Source organism: Sinocyclocheilus grahami, unplaced genomic scaffold, assembly GCF_001515645.1.
Source record: "Sinocyclocheilus grahami isolate Dianchi unplaced genomic scaffold, SAMN03320097.WGS_v1.1 scaffold37.1, whole genome shotgun sequence".
Taxonomy (NCBI): Eukaryota; Metazoa; Chordata; class Actinopteri; order Cypriniformes; family Cyprinidae; genus Sinocyclocheilus; species Sinocyclocheilus grahami.
Window position 1 is genome coordinate 2,385,380 of NW_015505216.1, and position 11,914 is coordinate 2,397,293.

Consider the following 11,914-nt stretch of genomic DNA (forward strand, 5'->3'; position numbering starts at 1 on the left):
ATTTGATTTAATAATAACCCAATTTGAAGCAAAAACAGAATGTTCTGTTCTTCTGACTAGCTTTGTGAAATTATACTACATGCCTGAAGGAAGCAAACAGCAGAAGCTCTGAATGAGATGCAGATTTACTCTCTGACAGCAGGAGGCGCTTCTGGAACACCACAGACGGCGTTTCATTGGTTACCGCTGTAAACAAAGCAGCACTGCGTAGAAACACTGCTTTAATATGAACTATACAGAGACGAGATGAAAAGAAAATACCACGTAAACTTTTCTGAAGACAGTCAGTTCCCCTCAGAAACACATTCATATAAACCCTCAAATCAATATTGAGGATTTTCTTCCAATAGTTTGTGCATCATGAACAGTGAGTGATCTGCCTGCTGCAGTATTTTTCTCTGTGCGTCCGTCTTCAGCGTCTCTGGCCTGTGTTAACGGGCGTTTACAGACTTCATATTTTCACATAAATGACATTTTGGAAAACGATTGCATTGCAACGCAGTTTGTGTAAGCCCAGAACAGAGACGAGTTGCAAGGAGACAAAAAACATCCAGTTGCCGATCGTGTTGCCTGCTGCAGTATTTTTCTCTGTGCGTCCGTCTTCAGCGTCTCTGGCCTGTGTTAACGGGCGTTTACAGACTTCATATTTTCACATAAATGACATTTTGGAAAACGATTGCATTGCAACGCAGTTTGTGCAAGCCCAGAACAGAGACGAGTTGCAAGGAGACAAAAAACGTCCAGTTGCCGATCGTGAAAGTTCCAGCGGCAGCTCCTTAAATTCGACCGTCCTACACACACATGACTGACCGCTCGCTCGCACCAACAGGAGGAGGGTCATGTTACTCTCTACACTGCACTCAACCTGAGGGATTCCTACACTTTCAGTCTTTGAGACATGAAAAACAGCACATACCGCAGGAACGGTATAACGGAAAATGTTCAAATCGCTGTATACCTTGAAACCGGTAATCGGCCCATACCTAGCCACGAGATCTTGTCACACCCCTAATCTTTATGATATATTATTTTATCATAATACATGTGTTTTTATTTATCATATTTATTTATTTGTATATATTTTGCATTTTGGACCAACCTAACCCTATCAATGTGTAAATTACTACAGTAAGGATTTGAAAAAAATGGTCATATAAAACTTTGGTTTAAGATTCCTTGACTAACATTACAAGAAGACTTCAGGAGAAAAAAAATATTTAAAAAAGTCAACACCAATGTGCAGTCATGGCTGAGCTTTACCTGTCTTTTCTTTGCTCGCTGCTCTTTACTCTCTCCTTCCTCCTCATCATCATCAACGGAGGAGGAGTCATCAGCTGCATCGTGGAGGAGGAATTCACAGAGGCACTGAACAGGCAGCACATCCAAGGAGCCTTCACTGGACTGGACGAGATCAGCCAGCCACGGCATAGACTGAGAAGAGGCCTGGATGGACAAAAAATTAGACATTTAGAAAGCCCCTTAAACATGGCTCTTCATAAAGAACAGCTCTGCTAGTATATGAGAGTGTGTACTTGTCTCTGGATAATATTGAGCAGGAAGTCGGGGTTGCGGCTGCGGCAGAGAAGATGGCCCAGGCGCAGAGACTGGTTCAGACTTTTTACTTGATCCAGGACTTGAGGTGGTGGCCTACGAGGGGGGCCCCTGAGCATAGAATAAAAGACTGGGTCAGTATATTTTTATAAACATCCTATTCTAGTTGTATAGTTGTCTAATACACCTGGCATTGAATATGACAAATATTGTTGGTTCTTTGACAAATTGCTTTGCCCCTCTATTGCAAGTCACATTGTATAGATGTAAATGTCACTACAGTCACAAACAGGAAGTCATACTTTGGGTCGAGGCTGGTGAGCTGGGACAGCAGGAGGCTGTTGTTCTCTGTTATGGACTGTTTGGTGGAGGCGGCTGCCAGGTGGCTCTCAAAGGCCAGGATCTCCTGCCTCTCCTTCTGAGAGATCTGCAGCTCTCTGTTGATCATCTCAGTTTTGGTCTCCTCATCGGCCACCGTGCATGGAGGATAGGAGTAGTTACTGAGAAGAGAGCAAAAGAAAGTGTCAGGAGCCGATATATTCATAAAACCACATTTTTACACGATATGCAGAACACTTACTTTGTCATAACCATCTCCATGAGCATTTTCAGAGTGGGGTAACCATCCCACGCTGCCAAACCTGAAACCATCAACAACAGCGATATGATGGCATTCTAATGAGATGTTACGAAGAAATGCAAGTATTGCATCATATCTGGCCTCACCAATTTTCTGTGGGTTGAACGCTGCGACCAAAAGCAGCAGCAGCCAGGCCTTCCAGTAAAGAGTTGATATCGCCAGATTTGGAGGTTGATAGCTGAAATGGAACATTTAATAAAGTATTTCAGCTCTCTGAGGAATAAACAGCCCACAAATAGAGTACTGGATGCCAGGAGTGGACAGACCACAATGTAGCTTAAACTTTCAATGCAAATGGGACCCTGGACCACAAAAATCATTAGGAAATTAAGTAAAGCTCATGTTCCATGAAGATAATTTGTAAATTTCCTACTGTAAATATATAAAAACTTAATTTTTGATTAGTAATATGCATTGCTAAGGACTTCATTTCTCAATATTTTGATTTTTTTGCACCCTCAGATTCCAGATTTTCAAACAGTTGTATCTCAGCCAAATATTGTCCTATCCTAACAAACCATACATCAATGAAAAGCTTATCAATGGATGTATAAATCTCAATTTCGAAAAATTGACCCTTATGACTGGTTTTGTGGTCCAGGGTCACAAATACTCCATGACACCCAGTAATTACTTGGCAATATAAAGCTGATGGATCACTGCATAATAAAACAGAAGTGAAACAGCAGGGAATAAACTCGGTGAAAGGTAAAGGCCATACCCTGCAGGCAGCTGGATGTTCTCTGGGTGATGGTAAGTGCACAGGTTCAGCACAGCATCAATGAGTTGGATCCTCTCGACTCGCAACACTTCCAAGTCTGCAGTTCATGATGTGAGAAGACAAACATCACCATACAACCATTTTTAAAAACAGACCACTTCTAAAAAAAAATCTGAGCTATTTTTAATCATTAAAATATGTCTAAGCAGGAGCACTGTCTTACCATCAGACTGAACTCCTGCAGCTCTCTTCACCAGGTGATCGGCCAGCTCCATGGCATCAGCGGGGCCCAGGGGCAGATCACGAGACAGACCTATCACCAAGATGCGCATCAGCATGTCCTCTAGTAGAGGAACCTCTGAGCACAGCCGAAGAAAGAAACTAACAAAGAAGAGAGATGCTTTAGAATGTACTGAAAACATTTTATCTGTAAGACGTTTAAGCAGAGATTGATATCTTACTTTCTGTCACCCTCAGGCGGCCAGTTGTCCCATTTGTAATATGTCTCAGGCTGCTCTGTAAAAAGCACTTTGTGTAGACTGTTGAAACACAATGAAACAATCAGTAAAATAACAATCTGCTATATGTAAAGGCGTTTACATAGTCTTACAAGCAGCCAGAAAAGTACTAGATAAACTTTAAGGGTCCAACAAGAGTGTTAAATGGTCCGGAAATATCAAATAAATTATGTTTTTGGTGCAATATATCACTTTAAATTATGATACATATGTCCTCTTTAAATTAGTCCTATAGTGTTATTTAAATTAGTCCTAATAGTGTTAATTTAAGTTTTCCATCTATTTTGGTATACATGTTTCATATAGCTGTTTTTCATTTGTATTTTATTTTATTTAAGCTTTCGAATATTTACTGACCATTAACAATAATAACACCAGTCCTACATACAGCTGATTCATACCAGTGCACATAGTCTTTAGGTCCCACTTTACTGATGGTGGGAACCACAGAGTGCAGCCACCACACAGCATCTCTCTGGATGGCAGCAATCTGGTTTTGAAAGGACCTCAGCACCTCCAGGTCTGAAATACATATGCATCCTCATTAGCATAAATAGAGTTTTGAATATATGATGCACTGAGAGAAACAAAAAAAACCTCTTACTCTTCTTCTCTCCTTTGTCCCAGGCGATGCCGGCCTCTTTGACCTGAGCCGAAATCCCCAGCATCATGGACACTGTCAAGAGATCCGTCACTTGGATGACAAAACGCTCCTGAGATGGAAACAAAGAAAACTATGTACAGGCAAAGCATCAAATCACATTTTATACAGATAATAAATACAGCTATATAGCCCTTACTTTAAACTCCATGTCCACATAGCTGGCCTCTTTCCTCTCCTGCATGAGGCCTAAACAGAAAGACTGGAAGTTGATCTCATGTTTGGTCTGTTTAATGATTTCCCTGAGCAAGGCGCGTGAGGCCCGCAGGTAGTCATCCTTATTGGTCAGCAGGTCCTGGAACACCATGGCCAGAAACTGAAACAAAAACAAAAGAAAATGTTATTCAACTTAAGTTCTCGGGTCTCGACTTCATGTAAATAATACATATGTAATAAGGCAAAGTTTGATACTTAGGGATAGGGCTTTTGGAAAGAAGTATTAGCAATATTGACAGTGATTTGTACATGTGCATGAACCCAATAAGGTTGGTTGAAAAGTCACCTTGGGTGCCTGCTCTGGGCTATGCTGCAGAACTGTATGGAGCACTTGCATATTATTGGGATTTCTGGCATTTGACAGCTCGTTAAAAATCACAAACTTCACCATAGTGCCCAAATTATCTCGGTGAGCATTCAAAAGCTCCCTGCAGAACATGAGAAATATGAAGAAAAAAGTTTACAGTACTGACTTACAATTATGCAGAGTATAAACTGAGACTTCAGGTCTGAAGGAGTAATGCTGACCTGACACACAGCATGTAGTGGTTGAGGAGAACTTTAGGTTTGAGGCGGATCTTGATGAGGTTCGAGATGACCTCCATGTCGTCTGAGCCGTGTGTATTACAGTTCATGCACAAAGACATCAGAAGATCCTGTGCTGGCCGAGTCAGCTGGAGAATCACCAAACAAAAACAAACCTTTAGGTATGTGGTTTCATACTCAGACAATGACGCTTCCTCTCTTTTGTCAACATTTTTGTACCTTAGGATTCTGTAACCACATCTCAAGTCTCTGCACGGCCATCAGTCGGACCTCTTTATAACCACAGGTGGCTGTGAGAAGGCGCAGAAGATTCCTGGACACGTTATCCATGGGCTGGCGACGGTTCAGCTGGTCCCTCAAAACGTCCAAGACATACTCCTCCACACTTTCAGCCAGCTCGTCATACCTGAAGCCAGGGAAACTTTACTATTCTCAACATCAATTTCAATACCACAGCAAAATCTAATAGACTACTTAAGACATTTATTTATATATACATAAAATATCTAAATATTATTAGATAAATAAAAATGTTTTTTTTTTATAAATATTTTTAAAAGAAGCCTCATATGCTCACAAAGGTGTTTATTGGATCAAATAGACAAAAAAAGTAATATTGTGAAATATTATAATTTAAAATAACTGTAATAATAATGATGATAATATATTTATATATATAAAACGTAATTTATTCATGTGATGGCAAAGTTGAATTTTCAGAAGCCATTATTCCGATCTTCAGTGTCACAGAATCATACTAAAATATGCTGATTTGCTGCTCAAGAAAGGATTCTTCTTATTATTAATGTTGTAAAAAGATGTGCTTCTTAAGATACCTTGTTTTTCAGCATTCTTTGATAAATAGAAAAAAGAACAGCATTGATTTGAAATGGAAAACTTTTGCAAACCGTCTTTAATGTCGGTTTTTAAACATTTAAGGCATCACTCCTGAATTAAAGTAAAAACCAAAATTCAGACACCAGACATTTGAATGGTGTAAATATGATAACACAAAGTAATAACAATTCAATGAAGCATGCAAGCATTTCTCATTTTCAGAAATATTACTTCAAGTTTTTAATGTAATTTATTAATTTACAGCATATAACTAAAGACTGGGACATCTTCTTGAATATATGCACTTCCCTACCTGGGCATGACCTGGTCATCATCCTCTGGACTCAATTTCTCCTCAGCGATTAAAAGCTCAGTCTGACCTTCATCCTCATCTGGAGTGGAAGGATGAGGGCTGTTCCCTAAAATACAGTATCCTGTGTCAATTCTTCTATATTTTATTAACATACCCATTTCTGTCCATGACTGAGAATAGTCATGCACCACCAACCTGCACTGAGGTCTCCCCCTGATCGCCCTGTTTCCATCTGGAGCAGCATACTCTTGGGAGGCATCTTGGTTGTGAAGGCAGTCTGGATGTTATCAACAAAAGTTTTACAGTGCGAGCTGTCCACCCAGATGCGCTCACCGAGAGAGTCCTCAATGTAGACCTGGGAAACCCCACAATGACTGTGTATCAGTCTCATGATTACTGTGAGATCAGAAAGCGCCTGCTCTGGGCTATGCTGCAGAACTGTATGGAGCACTTGCATATTATTGGGATTTCTGGCATTTGACAGCTCATTAAAGATGACAAACTTCACCATGGTGCCCAGATTATCTCGGTGTGCATTCAAAAGCTCCCTGCAGAACATGAGAAACATGAAAAAATACATTAAAAAAAGCATTTAGGCTTTACAGTACTGACTTATAATTAATTATATATAGAGTATAAACTGAGATTTCAGGTCTGAAGGTATAACGCCGACCTGACACACAGCATGTAGTGGTTGAGGAGAACTTTAGGTTTGAGGCGGATCTTGATGAGGTTCGAGATGACCTCCATGTCGTCTGAGCCGTGTGTATTACAGTTCATGCACAAAGACATCAGAAGATCCTGTGCTGGCCGAGTCAGCTGGAGAATCACCAAACAAAAACAAACCTTTAGGTATGTGGTTTCATACTCAGACAATGACGCTTCCTCTCTTTTGTCAACATTTTTGTACCTTAGGATTCTGTAACCACATCTCAAGTCTCTGCACGGCCATCAGTCGGACCTCTTTATAACCACAGGTGGCTGTGAGAAGGCGCAGAAGATTCCTGGACACGTTATCCATGGGCTGGCGACGGTTCAGCTGGTCCCTCAAAACGTCCAAGACATACTCCTCCACACTTTCAGCCAGCTCGTCATACCTGAAGCCAGGGAAACTTTACTATTCTCAACATCAATTTCAATACCACAGCAAAATCTAATAGACTACTTAAGACATTTATTTATATATACATAAAATATCTAAATATTATTAGATAAATAAAAATGTTTTTTTTTTATAAATATTTTTAAAAGAAGCCTCATATGCTCACAAAGGTGTTTATTGGATCAAATAGACAAAAAAAGTAATATTGTGAAATATTATAATTTAAAATAACTGTAATAATAATGATGATAATATATTTATATATATAAAACGTAATTTATTCATGTGATGGCAAAGTTGAATTTTCAGAAGCCATTATTCCGATCTTCAGTGTCACAGAATCATACTAAAATATGCTGATTTGCTGCTCAAGAAAGGATTCTTCTTATTATTAATGTTGTAAAAAGATGTGCTTCTTAAGATACCTTGTTTTTCAGCATTCTTTGATAAATAGAAAAAAGAACAGCATTGATTTGAAATGGAAAACTTTTGCAAACCGTCTTTAATGTCGGTTTTTAAACATTTAAGGCATCACTCCTGAATTAAAGTAAAAACCAAAATTCAGACACCAGACATTTGAATGGTGTAAATATGATAACACAAAGTAATAACAATTCAATGAAGCATGCAAGCATTTCTCATTTTCAGAAATATTACTTCAAGTTTTTAATGTAATTTATTAATTTACAGCATATAACTAAAGACTGGGACATCTTCTTGAATATATGCACTTCCCTACCTGGGCATGACCTGGTCATCATCCTCTGGACTCAATTTCTCCTCAGCGATTAAAAGCTCAGTCTGACCTTCATCCTCATCTGGAGTGGAAGGATGAGGGCTGTTCCCTAAAATACAGTATCCTGTGTCAATTCTTCTATATTTTATTAACATACCCATTTCTGTCCATGACTGAGAATAGTCATGCACCACCAACCTGCACTGAGGTCTCCCCCTGATCGCCCTGTTTCCATCTGGAGCAGCATACTCTTGGGAGGCATCTTGGTTGTGAAGGCAGTCTGGATGTTATCAACAAAAGTTTTACAGTGCGAGCTGTCCACCCAGATGCGCTCACCGAGAGAGTCCTCAATGTAGACCTGGGAAACCCCACAATGACTGTGTATCAGTCTCATGATTACTGTGAGATCAGAAAGCTGGACAGCTCGATCACTTACTTTGACAAATATCTCAGGCCAGTTTTCATCCTCCTCATAGGCAGCCATCAATAAATTGCCGGCCAGCACAGACACCAGGTTGTTCCCCTTGGCCTTAAAGTTGATTGAGGCATCACGGCGGAGCAAACTGCAGAGAGCCTGAACAAAGACATTTCACCTAATAAGCTACAGTACTGTACTACAGTACTACAGTACGTCAGCTGCAGCAACAGTAAATTCCAGTATTACAGCACAGGTGTTTCTGCCTACCTCTATCACACCCTCTGTGGCAAAGACGTTGGGCTTGATTTTGGCGAGAAACATGAGGCTGAGGTAGAGCGTCATGTCAGGCTTGGCTCGGTTCATCTTCAGTTGTTTGACAGCCCCGCAGAGCACACCCTCGATGCGGTCATCATTACCCTCGGCCTCCGATGCCTCAATCTCATCCAGAAGCACAGCAGGTGACACTGAAAAAAAAAGTCAATCACATGTTGTAAGAATGTACACTATGTGTACAAACAAGGTCTATGAAAATATGAACACTGGATTGGACTATGAATGTCTAGAGTAACACGTAAATACTAAAATATGTGCGGTTAAATAGTCAAATGCACTTCAAACGGGTCAAAATGCCAGTCTTGGAGACATATTAATGTAAATAGAGTTAAATTGTCTGAAGTGTATCTAAACAGACAAAACAAACAAAAAATGTTCAGGCAATGTGTAGTAGAGTTTGGATATGTGTAATAGAGTTCAATATATTGATTTTTACTTGAACACATTTAAACACTTTTAAAAAAAGAGTCCTTACTATATAAAAAAAGAATATAATATACTCTGAAAGAATATAGTTCAATAAAATTTAATTGCATGTTGTTTGCAACTAAATAAAAATGTATAATAGTTTAATTTTATTTATATTAAATGCAATTAGTTGAATTTAAAGAGCTTTTTTGACCTACTTAATTTTAGAATTACTTCAGTGACACTTTCACTATTAACTAGTTGCTTGTTAGCATGCCTATTATAAACAAATTGGATGTGTATTAGTATTTATGAAGCACATATTCTGCATGATCATATTCTACATCCCTAATCCAACTTAAACTTAACAACTACCTTACTAACTATTAATAAGCAGCACATTAGGAGTTTATTGAGGCAAAGGTTGTAGTTAATGGTTTGTTAATGGCGAGAAATGGACCTTAAAATAAAGTGTGACCATTTCTTCTATTGTTTTTTTAAACCTGATTAAAGGATACTGCTGATGTACTGACAAGCATGTATTAAAGCAAAAAAAAATTTCTATTGAAACCTGTAAGTCGTGTTTTTAAATATATTTCTAATTGCACATTTATAATGAAGTTGAAATTCAGCACCTAAAAATATATACTTTAAAAGTAACGTTGAATAACTCTCTGCATTTAAAATGATAATCGAGTACGCTGCATGTGCTTTAGTATGTTAGCCAGCACATTAAAATAAGTGTGCTTCTTTAAAGCATGACAGAATATTATTAAACAATGAACTTAAAGTAAAAAAGTAAAACTTTATTTTGACTTTAAAAAGTGCAATTAAGTGTAATAAGAAGCACAGTCAAGTGCACATTAAAGTGGCATCGAAACAAAAGTAACGACAGATAATTTCTTCCATATTGTGACATACATCTGAGTATAACAGCTTATTGGAAAACAAAGAAAATGTAGGTTGGGATTTTGTTCTATGCATCGGATTGTTGATTGGATCGTGAGCTTGCAGAGGCAGGTCTAGGGGTGAACATTCATTTGATGCAGACTAAAAATACAATTAAGCACACTTTTTCAAAAGAGAATACATGATACTGTTGTTTTATAAATGTAATATTTTGAATCATTTCATTGTTCTTTAAATAAACAACAATAATGAAAAAGCAATATTTATTTAACTGAAAAATAATTTAAGGCTGCATCTCACCGTTTTAATTTGTTCATATTTACACTTTACTTTTTTATTTAACTTTTTTATACTTTCTATATTTAGTTCTTGCTGTGGATTCAAAGTTGGTATCAGTAATTATGGATTTCACTGCCATTGGTATCAACTATTTAAAACACAGGTATTATAAATCCCTAAATTGGATGGAAGTTTTCTGTGATTAAGCTTGCTAATTTCACCTTCAATAGGAACTACAGATGGCTCTTTGATGGAGGGGGATATTGATCTTTTGTCTACAGCAGCCGCCTCAGCGAGGCGTGAGAGGGCACTGGGTGGAGGAGAAGAATGCTTGGGCCGTTTGGAAAGACTGGACAGGCTGGAGGAAGAGGGAAGAGATGAAGACGCCTCTCTCTTGCGGTCTGGGGGCAACCCAGTGGACGCTGGCTTCAGGAGAGCTGGGTTTGCTTTCGGCTCACTGCTCTGACTCTTCGCTCCAAGAGCAATGAAATCTCCTGGAGGTGGGTGACCTGAGGGACGTCGCAGGATGATAAAGACGGATTTGAGGAGTATACAGGGTTAATTCATCGTTGCTGTAAGTATTGTTGAAAACATACTTCTCTGACAGGAACAATGAATGGCTACTTCTGAAAGCCTTCCAGATATGAAATATGCATGCCACTTCTAAAATGTTGCGAGTGGAACAAAATATCCCATGTGCTTCCCTAAACTACAAGGCAGATTTGCTGAGTATTTCAGTTGTGATGGACTTGCAAAAGAATATTCCCTAATTAGTAATGTTTTGGCTAAGTCAATAAACAAGACAACTTATTACTTACCCATTTGCCACACCAAACTGCCCACTTGTTAAATACCGTGTTTTTCATATTAACCATATTTTTATGATGTTGGCACACTAGTCACTATTCCAAATATAACTCCAGTGTCACAGGGGGAATTTGAAACCTGCAAAAATAATGACATTTTCTGTATTTAAAAAAAAAAAGTATTTCAGGCACTTTTAATGAAAGAAATCATCAGGATTCTTTATAGTATCAGAAATGATATACAATATGGGTAAAGTGCCATAAAGACTAAACATATTTTAAACATATTTTTAGTCTTGGGAGATTAACGCAGGTCTGTCTAATGTTTGGCTTAAGCCGGCATGATCTTAAGAACTTGAGGATGTGTTTCAAGATTTCTCCTCTTTTTAATTTTTTTTACATGGTGTTTTCCCACAAGTCCCACGGGAATCCCACGGGAAGCAGAATGGGAGTCCATCACTTCTTTTATGTTATATGAGCTACATTTGTCTTTTTCTCTTTTGAGGTGTGTATATAGATGCTTTGCTGCCATAAGAATGCTCCAAAGATCAGGTGTGGGAGATTTGCTAAAGTGATATTTTTCAGCTGTCCGTGAGTATTTATAATGGAGAATGATTTTCATCAAACTTGAATCATTCGTTTTTTTTAATTACTTGAAGATATTTTACTTTGTATTAAAGATTCCTTAACAATTTTTAGAAATTATGTTGTGCACTATGTTGTGAGAATAAATACACACACACACACAAGATTTAATGCAAACAAAAAGCATGTTTTCAGTTGTCTTACGTTAAAATTCAATACTGATGATACAGATCATAGAATAAATTAAATGCCACCCAGAATTCTGGGCTATGAAAAAATAAAGACGTCAGAAGCCCAAACACTGATATCAAACCTATATGCTTTCTTGGAGAGTG

General features: G+C 38.3%; 1 protein-coding gene across 1 annotated transcript in view; it reads right to left on the reverse strand.

The window, feature by feature from the left end:
• Positions 1-10,740, reverse strand: part of LOC107581700 (integrator complex subunit 1) — a gene marked incomplete at its 5' end in the record, with an annotated part of 34,874 nt that extends 24,134 nt beyond the window's left edge. Inside the window, 19 exons of the mRNA XM_016267323.1 lie at positions 1,261-1,443; positions 1,533-1,662; positions 1,854-2,051; positions 2,132-2,192; positions 2,278-2,369; positions 2,913-3,009; positions 3,136-3,293; positions 3,374-3,451; positions 3,832-3,952; positions 4,035-4,143; positions 4,231-4,407; positions 4,594-4,735; positions 6,677-6,822; positions 6,914-7,100; positions 7,845-7,950; positions 8,040-8,199; positions 8,278-8,415; positions 8,527-8,723; positions 10,410-10,740. Of these exons, the coding sequence (XP_016122809.1) occupies positions 1,261-1,443; positions 1,533-1,662; positions 1,854-2,051; positions 2,132-2,192; positions 2,278-2,369; positions 2,913-3,009; positions 3,136-3,293; positions 3,374-3,451; positions 3,832-3,952; positions 4,035-4,143; positions 4,231-4,407; positions 4,594-4,735; positions 6,677-6,822; positions 6,914-7,100; positions 7,845-7,950; positions 8,040-8,199; positions 8,278-8,415; positions 8,527-8,723; positions 10,410-10,740 (2,811 nt within the window). The remainder of the gene's footprint in view (positions 1-1,260; positions 1,444-1,532; positions 1,663-1,853; positions 2,052-2,131; positions 2,193-2,277; positions 2,370-2,912; positions 3,010-3,135; positions 3,294-3,373; positions 3,452-3,831; positions 3,953-4,034; positions 4,144-4,230; positions 4,408-4,593; positions 4,736-6,676; positions 6,823-6,913; positions 7,101-7,844; positions 7,951-8,039; positions 8,200-8,277; positions 8,416-8,526; positions 8,724-10,409) is intronic.
• Between the last annotated feature and the right edge of the window lie 1,174 nt (positions 10,741-11,914).